We start from the raw sequence: 17,955 nt of genomic DNA on the forward strand, positions 1-17,955 counted from the left end.
AAACTATATATAGGAAAAACGACACAACAGGTCAACAGTCGCATCACCCAACACAGGTCACGAATCAAAAAGAAAGTGGTAAGTGCTCCTATGGTCCAACACTTCCTTGATTCAGACCATAGTGAAATGGATTTCAAGTGGACCGTACTGTGCACAGTAGTGCCATCAGGAAATAAGGGCCCGATTGACATTGAGGAAACCCTGCTAAGAAAAGAGGCATACTTGATCCTCAAATTCAATAGCGCACAAAACGGATTGAACACTTTGTCCGAGGTGTCTAGACTATAAACTAAGGTTGTATAGGACTCCACGGGGGCTTGATAGTCCCCCCTTGATTGAAGGGTGTAAGAGGAGGATAAGAGACTGGAGCACCTTAACTCCCGAAACTTGTGAGCCACCAAATGGGTACGCGCGTAATCAGAACTACAATCCCCATAAAACCCTCGGTCATGTGACCGCATTTAGTCTCTTGGCAACCCGACCGCCGCCCTCGATATTGAATCATTTGGGAAGCGAACCGCTTGGTGAAAGGTGAGCGGAGGGTCTGAGTGTTTACACTAAGATAGGTTGTCCAATTTAGTAACTAAAACAGAAACCGATCTTTTTTAACAGCGCATGAGATCGGAGGGTGACTGAGAGTTATTACGCGGTACTTCTGAATAACAACGCGGAACCGAAAACTGTGTGGCAGAAAGTGAGCCGCTCCCGAAGCCCGCGGGGCACCTTACGAGGTAAGGCTAACTTTTTAGCCTTTTAATCTAATGTTTCGGCTTGTGGAAGAATTCAAACGTGCTGGTACTGATTTCCTCCTCGCCCTCCCCCAGGTAACTGAAGCCTCACCGTGCCATAGGGAGACGCCCCTCCGTACCCTAAATTAAACTAAAGGTATGTCCCGCAATGTTCTTGGCTGATGTGACTGTAGGGCTATCTCTGAAACTTGACTCTAAATTGATTTCTTAACGTCTTGTAGACTGCAGTTCCCAGTACCCAGAACAAGACATAGAGAAAAATCCGGCTACCACTCAGGTAAATTATTTCTAAATGCAGAAGATCCAAAGTGGTCTTAGGAGATGAGGCTATAGAATTGACACTTAAATAGTGTTTCTCTTTTACTTTACACACAGGAAGATAGTAATGACAAGGCCCTGAAGAGAACTCGTAATTGATATATGAAGTTCGAAACGCGTCGGCAAGAAAGGGGATAAAAATAACAAGCACCCATAAAAAACAATTAACACGACTAAAAACTAGTGTTTTGTAATGATTGCTACAATTCATGTGTCGTGATATCTCCTTTGATGTGTGATTTTGTCCATTACTGTTCAAATAATTTTTCATTACTGGTTATTGTGATTTTTCTTGTGGAATAGTCTGAATACAGACGTTAATGCTTTGTTGTGTATAGTGCTTGTACATGTTGATTTGTTTCTTTGTTTTTGTGTTAAACATTATGTTTAAACTGGTACATGTATATGTCATATTTGTAGTGTTTTTTGCCTGACATGTAAAATTCTGAACGTTTTGATTAATTGGTGAATTCAAGGTACAAATAAATATACCGAACACCTCTAACCCTAGTAGATGTGTTGCTTATAACTAAGAGCTTTTTCCAAAAAACTAGTGGGGGGGCACTCTTTTTCTGCAAAACTCTATATACAGGGACATAGGAGGCAGCACCAAAATTAAGACCAGGGAAAACCTGTTCTTACCTTGGCAAATCAAGGAGAAATGCTTTATTTCTCCTCTTTTTTGCTTTTTCCATGTGTGCTGCCTTTTGGAGCACACATGGAAAAAGCAAAACGCCTTGGATTGTTTATGTTCAGGGAGATGACCCTTCCTGCACATAAACAATCTTTTAAAAAAAATTATATTTTGTAACTTTAATGCAGCACACATGAAGTGACAAAACGGCATTTCAAGATTGTTTATCTGCAGGAAGGGACACCTTCCTCCACGAAAACAATCTTCCCCTGCAAGCAGACACCCTTGCACTATGGTGCAAGGGCGCCTGCGTTGGCGCTACGCTGCTAAGTATAGCGCCAGCGTAGGGGGGAACACAGGGCTGCGCCACATTTTTGTAAATAAGGTGCAGCCCTGCGTTTCTGAAGTGGTGGAACGTGCTGTTAAGGGATTGGTGTCGTTACAACGCAGGCTATTACAACGCCTGCTGTTACAACGCGGTTTTTACATCGCACACCACTACACCGCATAGTGCTTTTAAGCGCTGGATAGTGATTTATTTAATTTACTATTCCAACTCCAGTCCCCATGGATAGTAGGGAAGGTGTTGGATAGTAAATTAAATATATTCCCTATCCTAGAGCGCCCCCCAGCGCAATGCATTGTAATGGTTTGCGTTGTAATGGTTGCGTTGTAATGGTAGTGCGTTGTAATAAATGCGTTGTAAGTGATGTTTCCCGCTGTTAAGCCAAGGAGGCCAACGACATGCTCCGCCTCTTCTCTTGTAAATATCCCTGGGGTGTCTTATAGTAAATTAATGGATCAAAAAGTAAATCTAAGAATCATGGCTCTTTTCTTTAAAGTAGACAGTAATAGAATGATCCATTTCATGAGTATGAAAAAACTGCAGCTTTTAAGTTGGAATAGACATTAACTAAATTACTATTTTAACAAGCAGAGCAGTCTACATTATTTTATTTCATAACATGTGTTGGAATATGTATTTGTGTACACAGGTGGAGACTAGAAGCTATCATTTTGGCAGCTATGCTTTTCCACCCAAATATGAGGAGATTTACCCCTTGGCCATGGCAGTAATTCCGCTGCGGTACTGGGGGGAGGAGGGGTCGCGCGGCTCCGCATGCTTGTGACGGAAGCACTCTGCCACGAGCCACTGGCGGGCTGTGCTTATGACATAGTGGTTCCGACACGACTCCGCCCACTCACTAATTTGCCCGCACAGGCGGGGAATCAGTGCTGCATGGGCGGAGCGGTCGCGGCATGACGGAACCACTCCGTCATGAGCACACGCCACCCGTGGCTCGTGACGGAGTGGTTCCGTCACAAGCATGGAAGGGGTTAAGAAAGCCTGCAGGCTCCAGCGAGATGTGCACGTCTCATCCATGACAATGCCAAACCAACACCTATAATGCTAGTAGGTATGGCTTGCAATTTGAGTCTTGACTAAACCATTAAAAATAAGCCTGCAGCAGTGAAAAAAAATCAAAACGTATCTTTTTTTGCATATTGTGCATCCATGAGATAAAGAACTTGCTGCTAGATGTACGAAGTATTTTACAGAGTACTCTACAGTTTACAACCACAGCATTTTTTTTAAATGTATCTATATATTTTAGGAATTGATAAACAGGTTTGTGATCCCATACTTATTTGTTATTTGGAAGAGACTTTCTGTATTAACCCATTCACATAGGAGAACTGGTCCCCTTTTGAACCCGTCCCCTTTGTGAATGCTAAAAAAAGTTTGTTGGAGACTAGGCAGTGTTTTAGGGACCAATGCCAACCCTGAAACTTAAAAAAGAAAGTACACTTTTTTTTACAACACAGCCCTGTGCCATTAAGGAAACCGGTTTGCCTTTCCCAAAAAGTTTGAGTTATTGAAATAGGATTACAGGAATGGTGGTCTGTTGGCGCTTGGAAGTCACCATCCCTGCAATAGCCACAAATTGAAGTAAGTCACCGTTTTCAGCCTATGTCACTAAGATTCAGACAATCTAAAAATGTAGCAATAAACAACTCCTGCACCTACCCTGACATGTCCACGTGACACCAACCCTTCAAGTGCTTAAATGCCTATCTGTGGCTAGATGGTCATCCTTCAATGCACTCTGCAGCGCAATCTGTGTCAGGGTTCCCACCTTCATTAAAGCAAAACGTACACGTTTGGTACAATAGACACCTTTTTTTCTGAACTGCCACCCCTGCTGTCCGTTCCAACCTACAGAAATGTGCACGTCAATTGAACCTTCTTTATCAAACTGCTAAATTATGGAATTCTATCCCAGCAACGACAAGACCACTTGGAATACAGGAAAGTGCTCAAGCCCTGCTCTTCCGAAACAGAATATGTAGGATCCCCCCTACCAAGAGCCGAACCCACACATGAAAGGTATGGACTGAAGATATCTAGGGAACAAATCTACTTGAGACCCAGAACCATATGTACCCCACATTGGTCTTAGACATGATTGTTAATGCAAGTAGTTCATGTTCTACCTCCCTCCAGTCAATGCATTAGTGCAGTTACACAATAAAATGGACTTAAAAAGAGCAGGCCTCAAAGTGCATGAGACAAAAACACTTCACACATAGCTCACACCCACAACCCACACATTTGCTACCCAACACACCACCTGTGTTTAGAAACTGAAGGTTGTCTCACCTGTTTTGGTTCACGATCATCTTTGGAGATCTCTTGAAAGGTTACTCTCGACATCTTCCTATTCATCTTGGTGATATTGTGGCTCCCAGCACAATCGCTCCTTTTTTAGAACCCCTGCCAATGCAAAATGTGTGAGGGAAAATTAAGCAAGAAATAGAGTCACAGTGATGCAATCTTTGATGTCATTTATACTGTAGATGGTGTTTTCCCATGGGCTCCTATCTTTGATATCATATATAGCTTGAAATAACTGTTGTGTCGTAAATGTTGTTTACAGACTACTGCATTTTTGGTGCAAATCTGACATTATTAACTTGTAATGGGGTGATATTTTTGTGAAATATATTTTGAACATGATATTTATGTCAGAGGATTATCCGACAATGATACTCTGGTACCCAAATGGGTCGCATTGACATTGTCAGACACAATGTTAACGTGGGTACATATTCAGATGTGATGGGCGGGTTGGTGCATATTTACTCAGTTGTAGGACCATCAAGTGAATATCTTAGCAATACCTTAAAGATATTTATGAAAATATCTAGGAATGGATAGGCAACCTCTGCCATAGTCCATGTGAAATATCCAGAATACAGACATAAGTGATATTACACACACTACCCGTTATTTAATACGACTGCGTGCTTGTGAGAATAGATACATGCACCCACACAGACCAATTTTCCTCTATTATTCATGCTAATGAGAGAACTGACGCTCTTTAGGTCTACACAACCACAGTTAATATACCTATCTTATAGTGCCTGTTAACTCATTACAGAACAAACAGGTTGAAGCATCTTTTTACGGTAACACCATCTTAACATCTAGGCTTGAATATGACAAAAAAGGGCAAATGGGTTTGCTAATTTGAACCGCACATCACAGAGTTAAGCCAATTATAATATGGACAAAGGTAGATTGAAGAAAGCAACTATGGCTAGGCTGCTCCTAAGGTGTATGACACCTACCCACCAAAGTGTCAATCCGTCCTAGTATTCAATTGAATCTAGGTCAAACATATGTATGCATAACACCCAAGCACACCATATAGTTATAACAAATCAAGTAATGTCAATGTTTTTCTAGAACAGTCCATGAAGTCTCAGCATCCAGTAAGTTTCTAAAACCCAAAGCTTCTCAAAAGAGTATCCACACACATCTTCTTAGGTTGAGATCTGGTATTTAATATCCAAAGTTCATATGAGGAAAAACATCAGCCGACGCGCGTTTCGCCCGCAGGGCTTTTTCAAGGCTATTTATTCACTCTTCTCAGATGTGATGCTATAGTCCCCCAACAGATAATAGCGAAAGATGGCGCTTGTAGTGAAGATGTGTATATTATGTATTTCGCTCATTCATATGGTAGTTGTGGCCCCAACAGTATTCGTGCCTGTCCTCTTCCAATGTCACCACTCAAAATAGTTATTCAGATCCATTCTATTAAGCGTAATCTCTCTTGAATCCTGATACATCCAAGGTAGCACTCGTCTTGTCTTCCAGTGCGAATATCTAGGAGCCGACTGGTGTTTCTTTTCCAGTGGATCTGAATAACTATTTTGAGTGGTGACATTACTTGATTTGTTATAACTATATGGTGTGCTTGGGTGTTATGCATACATCTAGGCTTGAATGTTATACTTGTGTCTGGTGAACGGGGAGTGCCTGTAACCAGTCCTCCATCAATTCTGGAGTCTGGCAGTGCCACTCCAGTTGGGAGGGTGCTGAAGTCCAGACTGAGTGGTGAGAGGGGGAAGGAGTCCCCAGTGGGAGAACCAGTGGGTCAGGGGCCAGCCAGAAGGGCTGAGTCTCCCAGGAGTGACCATGGTGACACCACTTCTATCCTGGAGGATCTTCGTGCACTGTCAGGTGGACAGGGGTCGGGAGATCTGCACCAGGCAGACTGTCACAGGACACATGAGTCATGTGTCACCCTCAGGGGGGTACTGTGTGAGTCCCCAGAAGTCCTGGAATGCCAGGCAAGTACACGAACAAGACATGACCTCAATCAGTAAGATGTAAGTTCACTACTCCAGATGGGCGCTCCAGGTAGGTGGGTCCTAAAACCTACAGTACAAACCTGTGTGAACTTGTATATGTGGTGAATAACAGTAGGAGTGCTGGCATTTGGACTCTTTGCCTAATATTAATCAGCTGGGGGCCTTGGGGTCTTGATGGGGCTTCTCCTGCCCATCCTTGTTAGTTTTATAATTATATGCTGGCTGGTGTAATGCTCTGGTAGACCAATGGTGATCCAGCTAGCACTTATGTAGAAGGCATAAAAGTGAGTATTTTTCGATATCTAGCTTGGTTATGGTACTTAAAACCTTTCTGTAATTGGTAGCAGTGTTTTACCTGAACTTGTGTCCCAAGGTTCCATTTTGCTCTGTATTTATCGTCCGTTTGTGCTTCCCAGTGGCTCAATTATCAGTCACCAGACTGGGCAGAATAGGTGTACTGGTAATTGAGCCACTTGAAAACACAAAAGGAAGATGACCACATGAAAGAAGGGCTGATGGGGCATGGCATTAGCTGTCTCATAGCAGTCATCATTGACTGGGAAGAGTCAAAGCAACGTTGATATTTGATATCAGACTGTGATCACAAGTGATAGCTAAGCGCTTATAAGTCCAAATCCGCGGAGTGCGTACTTGGTACACAGGACCTTTCTATCTTTCCCAGGGGTGGTACGGAGTCTTAAGTGGCCAAGGTGATCAGTGCTGGTAAATGTGTTTTGTGGGACCCTGAGGAAAAGGAGGGATCAGGAGCTCCTAGGTCACAAGTGGGGCGATTGAAGAAGAGTGTGATAAGCAAGGGAGGAGATGGAGTTGTATTGACTCTCTTCTCAACGGGAAACCAGTGGAGGTTCGGTAGGTGTTGGCTGATGTGCTCATGTTGAGGGATGCCAAGGACGAGTCTGGTGGCAGTGTTCTGTATCGTCTGGAGTTTGCGGAGTGCAGACTTTTTGATGCCGGCGCAGAAGCATTTTCGTAGTCGAGCCTGCTGGATATGAGTGCGTGGGTGACTGTCTTCCTTGAATCGGGGGGGATCCATTTGAAAGTCTTTCGGAGGATGCGGAGGGTGTTGAATCAGCTAGAAGCCACAGCGTTGACCTGTCAGTTCATGGAGAGGGAGAAGTCGAGTGTGAAGCCGAGGTATCTGGCGTGGTCCGTAGGGGTCGGAGGGCTGCTGAGGGCAGTGCGCCACCAGGTGTTGTTCCATGCTGATGGGATGGTTCAGAGGACGAGGACTTCTGTCTTCTACGAGTTGAGCTTAAGGCAGCTGTTGCTAGTCCAGGATGCGACGTCCTGCATTCCTTCCTGGAAGTTGAGTCTGGTGATGGTGGGGGTCCTTGGTGAGGGAGAGGATGAGCTGGGTTTTGTCGGCGTAGGATACTTTGCTGAGGCCGTGCTGAATGATGATGACGGCGAGGGGGGGAGGGTCATGTAGATTTTGAAGAGGGTTGGGCTGATCGATGATCCCTGGGGTACTCTGCTGTTAAATTCAGTGTGTTCGGACAGGAAGGTGACAGTCTGATCCTTTGGGTTCTTCCGGTGAGGAACGAGCGGTTCCAGTCAAGGGTGGTTCCCTGTATGCCGGTGTTGTGTAGTCTGGCGGCGGTGTGCGGTGGTAGACGGTGTCGCTGCTGACAGGTCGAGTAAGATCAGGGCTGCAGTGTGGCCTTGGTCGAAGAGGTAGCGGATGTCGTCTGTGGCAGCGAGTGGGGGTATCTTGGTGCTGTGGTTGCTGCAGAATCCAGATCGAGAGGGGTCGAGGATGGAGTTGTCTTCAATAACGCTTGTTAGTTCTGCGTTGACGGTCTTCTCAGTGACTTTTGTCGCAAAGGGGAGGAGCGAGATGGCTGGTAGTTCTGAGGTCCGTGGGATCTGCTGAGGGCTTCATGAGCAGGGGTCTGACTATTGAGCGTTTCCAGTCGTCTGGGAGAGTGCCAGTCTTGAAGGTGGCGTTAATGGTGCGCTGTAATTCCGGCACGATGGTGGTGGAGACTCTGTGATAGATGTGTGGTGAGCAGGGGTCTGTGGGGGCCCCGAGGGACTGCCTTTTATGATCAAGTTAAGCCGCCTCGAACCAACTCAGAGTGTGAGCTCATCAGGTAGGCCAAACAACTCTAGAGTGGTAAAGTGCAGAGGGGTTTCAGGAGGTGAGATGGATTGAAGGGCACAAATGCGAGCTTCTATGCCCTCGTCAATGGCACCACAGGTGTTAGCATACAAAGCAAGACAGAGAGGGATGAGTCCTGCAGGGAGGAGGAGATGAAGAATGAAGCAAACAGCTAATAATTGTTTATACTTGTAAGTAGTTCAGTTCAGTTCTTTAACTTTATTTGGGTTCCTTGATACCCATAAAAGCACAATATCATAACAAGTCAAAATAACAATCTGAGAGTTTGAGAACACACAACAGTATAAAAATGTACAATACTATTACACAATCTTTTAATTATTTAAATTTACAGATTACAAATGACTTCATTGGTGATAAAAAAATTGATAAATTACTAAAATATAACATTAGAACATTTTACAGTTATGCCAAAATAGAGTCTCAAGGATCAGACATGGACTTACGTGCTCTAATAGCAATTCTGATGAAAGTGCTTATACGAAAGATCAAATCTTCATCGTCCAGAGTTACTATACACAAATAGGCCTCATCCAAACTAATAGGCTGTCTCTTTTTGAAAAAAAAGTTTAAATGCCACTTTGAATATTTGATATAATACTTACAAAAGAATAAAAAATGTATAATTGATTGACCACTCCTCCCATCACAATGACATGGTGTATGATTGAGGTTGGGGTGGTAGCCAAGAGTAAAGCACAGTGCAAATCTGACAGTTCAAGCTGTTAGACAGAATAATAGGCTCCTTTCCCAGCGGCTCATGGGTAAAGTGAGATATATATGCAAAGGGTGATAATACTGTTCGGTGGACATATATTTAAGGACAGAAGATTTCGTAGATTCTCGATCCATCCTTTCTTTGTTGTATAAAGAATAGAGGGCATCTCTCAGTTCCTTTTTGGACACCGTTTCAACTGTTCTTGGATCTGAGAAAATATGTTCCTTGTTGATACTGCACAAATTTTGTTGCACTCCACTCAACCAAGGGATATCCATCCCTTTCTCACACATGACACAGTCGCTAATAATCTTTCGGGTAAGGGAGGCAGCCTAGTTCTTCTATACTGATAGCCAAAAAAGAGCAGGTCGGGCACGTATAAAATCAGATATAAAATTAAGATTGAGTTCCCTGTGATATATATATTGTGGTGTAGAGATTGGGATACTCAGCAGTTTCCTACAAAACCTTTTTTCTTCCTGCTGGATGCATGAACTGTTTGCGATACCCCAAATATCAGCCCCATATGTGGCCACAGGAGTGCACTGTAGTTTATAGATTTTCTGAATAGCTAAGATGGCTCCAGTAGTCCTAGGGCGGGGGAGACCCAGAATTGAATTGGTGGACTTTGAGAACTTGCTCCTTGAATGGGCTAAATGCTCATTCGAGGAGCCGTTCGCAGCAAAGACCAACCAAAGATAAGGGAATGAACGAGTACATGTCACTTTTTGGCTATCCACTGCGATAGAGCTTATCTCTCGCTTCCCAGGACCACAACACATTAAAAAAGATTTTTTTAAGTTGACACACAGATCCAAGCCATCCATAAACCGTACGAAAGTTTGTACTAAAATACGCAGAGAATTTGGAGTTCGGCCTATGAGGACCGCATCATCTGCGTATAATAGCAAAGTGAGAGGTTTCCCATTGATTATGGAAACATCTTGGGTTACAGTTTTCAAAGAGCTGTTCAACCCATTAATATAAATAATGAAGAGAAGGGGGGCCAAGCCGCAACCCTGTCTTACCCGGTTCCTACTTTAATAACTCACAAAACCTCTCCACCCATGCTAATCCTCACCTGTGCCTGGAGATCTTTACAAAGGTACGCTCATCCAGCCCATTTGCCAGAAGGATTGTACACAGCTTTGACCTATTGACAAGGTCAAAGGCTGTGGACAAATCCATAAATCCCAGACAGAACGGAGACTTCCGTGCAATGGTGTATTTCCAAATAACCAAATTAAGATTGAGGCATAGTTCGACTGTGCCCACCTTGTTCCGGAAGCCTAGCTGGCATGGCTCTAAAATATCATTTTCTTCTGTCCAGGTTAACATTTTATTATAGAGAACTCTCCCCAATATTTTTAGGGTATTATCTATCAATGATATTGGTCTGTAATTACTCGGCTGGGTCCGGTCTCCTTTTTAAAAAATTGGGTCTAAAATACTCTTAGCCCATGTTTCGGGTAAGGTGGCTTGAGTTTAACTATTAAAAATATTGAAAAGTAACGGTGCCCAAAGGTCTGGGATCCATTTAACCCCTTTAGCGCGTCGAACATTCCGCCCCAGTGCGGACGTTCGATCGCGCTAACGGGATTTGGACGTCCAACGGTCGTGCGCAGCACCAGCGAGGTAGTGCACGCGACGACCGTTGGACGTTCGAAGCACGGAAGGGGTTAATTAAGTCAATTGGCAACGCATCTGGCCCTGGTGCTTTGTTCCCTATACTCTGTTGGATGGCCTCTTCTACTTCTATAATAGTTAGCTCTGTGGTGGCCAGTGGAGCCGGCTCGTAATGTTCTGTTTCTGGTTGGGGGGTGGCATACATTTTTGAAAGTATATTTGTGTTGATAAAGCAGCTATGTGGGATCAGGACAGTATTAAACTTCAAGCATGTGTATAAGACAATGTGTCCCTAGACAGACACCAAATGCAAGTTTAATATATACCACTTCAAGGAAATAAGGGCCAGATGAACAAAGCATTTTTCTTGAATCGGTCCGTTTGTGATCCTTAAAATGCTTTTTAAATCTACAAAAGGCAAATGCAATTCGGTAACTTGTTACTGAATCGCATATTGCATTTGCGATTCAGTATTTGGAAGGGGCGTGGTTAGGTTGTCCCTTCCAAATATCTAATGTGAATGGTATGTATTACTGTTTTGCGACCGAATTCCAGTCCTGAAACAGTAATACATTACCAGGAGTTTAAAACTGGTGGTAACCCATTTGCAAAGGAGAAGGGGCCCTAAAGTACGCCTCCTCATTTGTAAATGTAAATAAAAATATTTTAAAAGAGCAGTCAGTGGCCCCACGGACCCCTGCCTAGTCTTAAAAAATGGACATGCAAAGTTTAATATTCTCTTTTTCCTTAAAGGAAAACGGGCGGCATTTATTTAAAAAAAAGATTGCTTTATCGAAAAGCAAACTCAGACATGGTGGTCCGCTGACCAATAGGCAACTATTGCTGTAATGACTGTGATTCCTAGTGGGCTGCAAATTGCAATCTACCTTATTAGCATGCATGAAGTAGGTCTATTTTTGACTCACTGGGATTTGCTAATGAAACTCCAAAGAGCTTGATACATTAGGAATAAAAGTTCCTAATTTCAGTTCGGAGAGAATCGCAATTAGGAAATTGGTATTCTTAATGTTATTACATCTAGCCCTATATCCTCTAGAGTAAGAAGTAAAATTAAAACCATTAATGTTTATTAAAATAATTCAAGTTGTAATACAGAAGGCAAAAAGTAGAATTCAATTCAAATGCATTATAAACAGGACAGAGAATTTAGCATAAGGCTCAGTCAAATACAGCAGTAAATGCGAAGCGGTCAAGGCTGACATATTCTACGTCCAAAGCATAAGATGAACTAACATGGGTCTGTCTCTAAAGTCAGGGAGTCAGAAGGCAAAACTGTCTCACCTTCAAACATGCATCATTTTATAGCCTATTGTACAATGGAAATCAATGGAAATCTGAAAGTCAGCCTAAGGTGATCAAATGTAACAATGATTTGGCCATTCAGAATGTTTCAATGGCACCATTCTAACACTAGCCCCTAGCTTGAATATTGATGAGCGCTATTCAGACCTAATGTCTACGGATGTGACAGCACAAACTAGCAACACAACAATGGAAGTGAATAGCTGCTGGCAGGAAGAGCCTTGAAAGTGGCATAACGGTTCATCGAGTGCATCCTGCCATTCAGACCATTTTCAATTGTGCACATTTTAATTATGTGCAGTGAACAAAAGAATGAAAACAAACATTATGGCTGCAGCTGGAAACAAAATAGAGTCAAGGTCTAGTTTGGACCTAATTGTGTCAAGCACAAAAAAGTGCAGTTTTTCTTATGTACAGTGTTTTCAATTGAATGCAGAATTGTATAGAATGTTCAGCATACATCTTATAAAATTAAAATCATCTTTCTGATTTGTATAATGCAAATCTAACGTCAGAGCCTTGGAGCGCTTTATGTGGGTCCAGGCTGTTATTGTGCGTTGGTGGTGAGTTTGGACACAGGGGAGCAGACAATCGCGGAAGGAAGGCGCAGTAGGAGGGAGGGCTGGTTTTCAAGTCCATGGGGCCTATTTACAAGCCCTTGCGCCACCAGTGCATCCCTTTCAATATGGAAAAAAGTCACATAACGGCAGCGCACAGGGCTTGTAAATATGCCCCTTAATATGGGAAAAAGTGACACACCAGCGGCGCAAGGGGCTTGTAAATAAGCGCCCATGTGGCCTAAAGTTTCGTTCTTAAAAGCAATTATTTATTTATGTGAAAATTGATGCTAGCATTTTGGCTTACTTTTTACCTGTACTTCCTTTTGTCATCTCCTTAACCCTAACCCCATTAGAGGAATTCACAAGGTTTGATTTTTATTTGCAGCAGCAGATCAGCTTTTAAATCACTTCTTCATTCGTGTGATTCTTCTGAATTTGGTATCCAAAGCAAGGGTGGTAGGAAGAGTTTGGGAGTGCCAGGCTGCTTTGACTGCCTGTCACCCTCCTTTCTCCACTTCTAAAGCGGGGTAGCTTTATTTCAACTCTATCTCTGCAATCAATCACTTACTTGTGCATATACATTGATTCTCAGGAAAAGTGCCTAATTGGTTGTTTGACACACATTGTGAAACACTTTGGTCAGAAAGAAATTGTGACATAGAAATGTGAATGTGCACAGCGACAGTAATTGTACGAGTGTAGACAGGGGCACAAAACGAGGTCCTCGTGTGTAGTCCCACAATGGTGACAGGTGCAAGAGGGAGTTACCTGTTGGGAAAAATCAATATTATGTTATGTTATGTTACATGTCTAGCATTTGTATGGTAGGGTATCATTTTTGGAGTCTTGGTATGTTGCTGTAATTTTGGTTTCTTAAAGAAAAGATGCCTGTTCAAAGTTTCGTTTAGTAATGCTTTGTATTGAAACATTGGCCAAATAAAATGCATTTGATCTCATCACGAATCCTTGTGGTGTGTTATGTTTACTGAATTACATAACAATCTATATTATAGCACTGTGGTGCCTTCTTGCAGTTGCTTAACCTGAGGTCTCTGGTCAATACACAGGATTCATTAGCCAGTTACCAGGGAGGGCTGGTTAACATTATGCCTGCAGTAGACCAGTAACACATGCAGCCTCATTTTGGGTTTGGTGGAGTGGGAGCCCCTCTGTCTACGGAGGTGCTGGGAGAGCCCATGGCTACAGAGAGGGCATGGCGGGCAACGGGTACATCACATTGGGCTTCCAGCCGTAAATGGAGCACTGGTGCATGACAAGCACACCTGGCGGTGCCCTGAGGGCATGGCACATTCACACACAAAGGGCATCCTCACAACCTGGTGGCTCCTGCAGGATTCCTTGGCCTAGAGGTTAAAGGAAAGGCAGAAGGGTTAGAGGACAAAAGAAGAAACAGAAAAAAGAGAGAGGAGAGAAGAGAAGAGGAAAGAGAGGTGGAATCAAATGTGAGAAGAGGGCGTACGGAGGGACAAGTGTCTCAGAAGAGGGTCGAAGTTAGAAGGAAAAGGCCACAAAAGGCGAATAAAAACCTCCTTAGCAATCTTGTAGCTCTTGATGAAAGGTGATCATTATGCGGACATAGATAAGCAAGGCACCAACTTCTCCCTATCGTCAGGAAAGAGTTATGCAAGGCCATCCAGTAGAAGATCCAAGGGTAGCTCAGGCGGCATGGAGCAAAACAAATCTGTGGCAAAAATAATAGCAAGGGGCAGATAAAGACAACAAAAGGATTGCAGCGCATCCTTCACTCATGAATGCTTCCAACATAGACATTCAAGCCGGAACTGACATCACAGAAAAATACTCGATTTCATCTTGGATTGGAAATCTCCAGCAGAAATCCCTGAAGCGTCCACTGCCTTGGAAAGGGCAGTTCTTAATGGTTCACCATGCCTTGCTCTTCTAACAGAGAGAGCTGACTGAGCATGCAAGGAAGAACCCCAATGTTCACATCTGGCATCTCATTTAGAGCCCTGCAGTCTTGCTGCTGCCCTCCCTGTTGGATACTCCTCACAGGCTGCAGAAAGGCCGGACCAGACTAGGCTGCTCGGACACCCATCAAATCACAATACCATGGAGATTATCCACGGTAGGGAACCAGAGGCCCTGGGGCCTCAAGGGTGAGCTGGCATTCCAACGGGAACCTGGTGCACATAACAAAGCCACCAAGTCGTTTTTTAAATTAATTATTGTAATCTGCCAGATTATGCAATGTAGTCATGTGATACCAGCCTGCTCCTAGACAGACACAAGATTCTGGTCACACACCACCAGATGTTTTGCCTCATCATAGGACTCCTCACGCTCTCCATAAGGTTTGATGAAGAGCAGGTCACCTGGCGGTGTGTTAGGAACATCCCGTCACAATTTTGTGTATGTCTAGGAGGAGGCTGCTGGAACATTCAGCCAGACACTTAGGGAGTGCCCTGCAACCTGCTGCCCAACTGTGTGATGAGAGCACCATCTCTGAAGGCTCACTAGATGTGGAACATGCTCAGCATAGATATAACAGCTGCTGTAAATCAGTGGGCCCACCAAACCTGTGGTTCGCCTGCCGCCTTTAGAGGTGGGGAAAGCAGAAATGTTTTAAGTCATGGGCAAAGTGGGCACTTGCCCAGGGACCTAACCCTTCAGCGGGTCCCCTGACCGAGCTGGCTCTGTTCTAAAGCGTGACCTGTCCTGGTGACCTTGAATGATTCTTAAACATAGATTGTTTTACATACTGTTTTCCTTTAATGTATTTTTAAAACGGGTTTTCTGTGGGAGTTTATTATAGAAATTATAGAGGGAAATGTTTTGTTTTTCACCACCATGCAACAGCCATAAGAATTTTTCTTTTAGATGGAATCAGGAGCTCACATATGAGAAATGGGAGGGGCGTCACAAAGATTATTTGTAATACCAATAGTGAGCTGCTGCTGTGTTACACTATTGAAAACACGCATTACAGTCCCTGAATATTACATGACCTGGCCAAAGAGGGCATGAAAGAGCTGCAGTTGCACAGGGCCCCCAAAATACGTTTGGCCCACTGCCCCCAACATTTTTAGGATTTAGATCTATTTTATTAATTTTATAAGAGTCCAGCGATACAGAACTACCCACCTACATCCAGTGGCTGGTGGTGGCAATGTGAGCATGCATGGCAGGAGATCAGAGAAGAGGATGAGAGTAGCGGAGAGTGAAATAGAAGGGGGTCAAAACAGGGAGGAGGTGACGTTCGGATACGTGCTGATGTTGAGGCCTGTGGAGGTGGGCTCAGATGATCCAGTGTTATTCAGGTGCAGCTGCTGAGATTAAGTGTAGTATTCGCAGGTATCAGGGACTGGACAGTTTACGGAATTCATAAGATAAGTATTTGAGGCAGGGTTGCCACACCTTGGTGAAGAGGGGGAGGCAGTACATAGCCACTGCCGTCAGATTTTCCATCCCTATTATGTCACATATTTTATGCAGCCAGTCTACATGTGTCGGTATAACGCTGAACCCCATTTAGTGCTAGGGTAATTGCTTTGCCTCATTTGGACCTTAAGGGATAGGTGAGGGGGCTAGGGAGACCCAAGAGGACATAGCGCGGAGCCCCCAACATTTTTAGGACAACCCTGAGACAAAGGGGCACGGTTCCATGGTTAGACACTTTTGATCAGCAGTCCGTTTACCACAGGCCCGCAGGGCAATATACAAGTAAATACTTGGGCCAGCCCTTCCTTACATGTATTTTTCGGTTTGAGCCCGGAAAATGCTAGGAGTCACAAATAATAGACAATGCAAATGGCCTCCATGTTTCAGGGGTTTGTTACTGAAAAAGGAAAAAGTTTGGAGAGTGCAGCCAAAAAAACATAGAACCTGCTTGGACTTCCAGGCAACAAGCAGACAGGTGGATGCACAAAAGAAAGTGACATCCCTGCCTGGCAAGCTGGGATCTCATTATATTACAGGAAGTCCACTGCCAGGCAGTGGAGGCAAAGACTGTCACTCATTTTGCGGGCTGGAGGGTCAACATCCGAGATCGGAATGACCTCCATAATGTCCAGAGAGGTTGGCAGGGTGACGGATGTGAATTTAGGCTGACAGTGCGCACCATTGACCCCTTAGTCTTGCTGTGTGATGGTTGGTTGGATTTGGTAGGAGTTGCTGGAATTAGCTAGTTTTCTGCACACAAAGGTCCTTATTCACGAGGTTTTGGTGCACGGCAGTGTCAAAAGGTATCTTGCTGCACTGCCCTCTGTCGAAAGAAAAGGACAGGAATGCACCTTATCTATGAGATACAGTGCATTCCTGTCCTTTTCCCCTGGGCAGAAGCACAATGGGCTGCCATTAGCCATCGCAGGCTCCCTTGCGCCATGGAGCAAGGGTGTCTGCTTTGTAGCGGTGATTGTTTTTGTGCAGGAAGAAACTCCTTCCAGCACAAAAACAATCACAAGAGGTGTTTTCCTCTTTATATGTGTGCTGCAGAAGATTCCTTGTCAATCTGGGAATGCTTCAGATTCCATGGTAACACCCAAAGCAACACCTATGGAACGCCCCTTTCACGCGGTGTTCTGCATTAAAGAGGCGCATATTTACAAGGCCATGTAAAGCCATGGAGAGTCAAAAGAGTGATGCTCCAGCGGGGCACGAGGGCCACTAGAGGCCTCGTAAATGAGGTTCAAAGTATCTATGTATGAAGTAGTTAGTGGTTTCGAACCAACTTGTTTCTACCTGTTGACAGAAAGAATTGTGGCAAAAGCCTTGTTTTTGCATAGCCCAGTCAGTAGTTTAAATGCAGGGAGCAAGTGGCAAATGTATGCTTGCAAGTGGACACATTAATCACATTCATTTCACACCCTGATGAAGAGGATGACTGTCGTGCACTGATGTTGTTCCAAAACTTTGAAAAACCTGGTTCAATATAAATGGCGGCAAACAGTTCATCAACAATTGTGAGGGTGACTTAAAGACCCCCCTCGTCCACCACCCAACACGACTCCGAGAACTGGGAAGTTTGATTGAATAAATGCAATATTACTTTCTGTTTTAGGCAAGAGGCATTATGATTTTTCATACAATGATGTTGTATTCTCCCTTTCTGTCTGTACCGCTCAGCTCTCATATATTGGCATTCCTCAAGGTGGCCTACAATTATAATGCCACGCCTAACACATATCCAATACACATATAGTGTCTCAGTACAATAGTATGTAATTACCTTCCTAATTTCC

General features: G+C 43.9%; 1 protein-coding gene across 1 annotated transcript in view; it reads right to left on the reverse strand.

Moving 5' to 3' along the window:
- LOC147747268 (dynein light chain Tctex-type protein 2B-like) overlaps positions 1–17,955 on the reverse strand; it is a 186,152-nt gene that overhangs the window by 140,724 nt on the left and 27,473 nt on the right. The window contains exon 2 of the mRNA XM_086936208.1: positions 4,364–4,477. Coding sequence (XP_086792334.1) covers positions 4,364–4,429 — 66 coding nt within the window. The 5' untranslated portion in view covers positions 4,430–4,477. The remainder of the gene's footprint in view (positions 1–4,363; positions 4,478–17,955) is intronic.

This window comes from Lissotriton vulgaris, chromosome 1_1 (assembly GCF_964263255.1).
Source record: "Lissotriton vulgaris chromosome 1_1, aLisVul1.2, whole genome shotgun sequence".
Classification (NCBI taxonomy): domain Eukaryota; kingdom Metazoa; phylum Chordata; class Amphibia; order Caudata; family Salamandridae; genus Lissotriton; species Lissotriton vulgaris.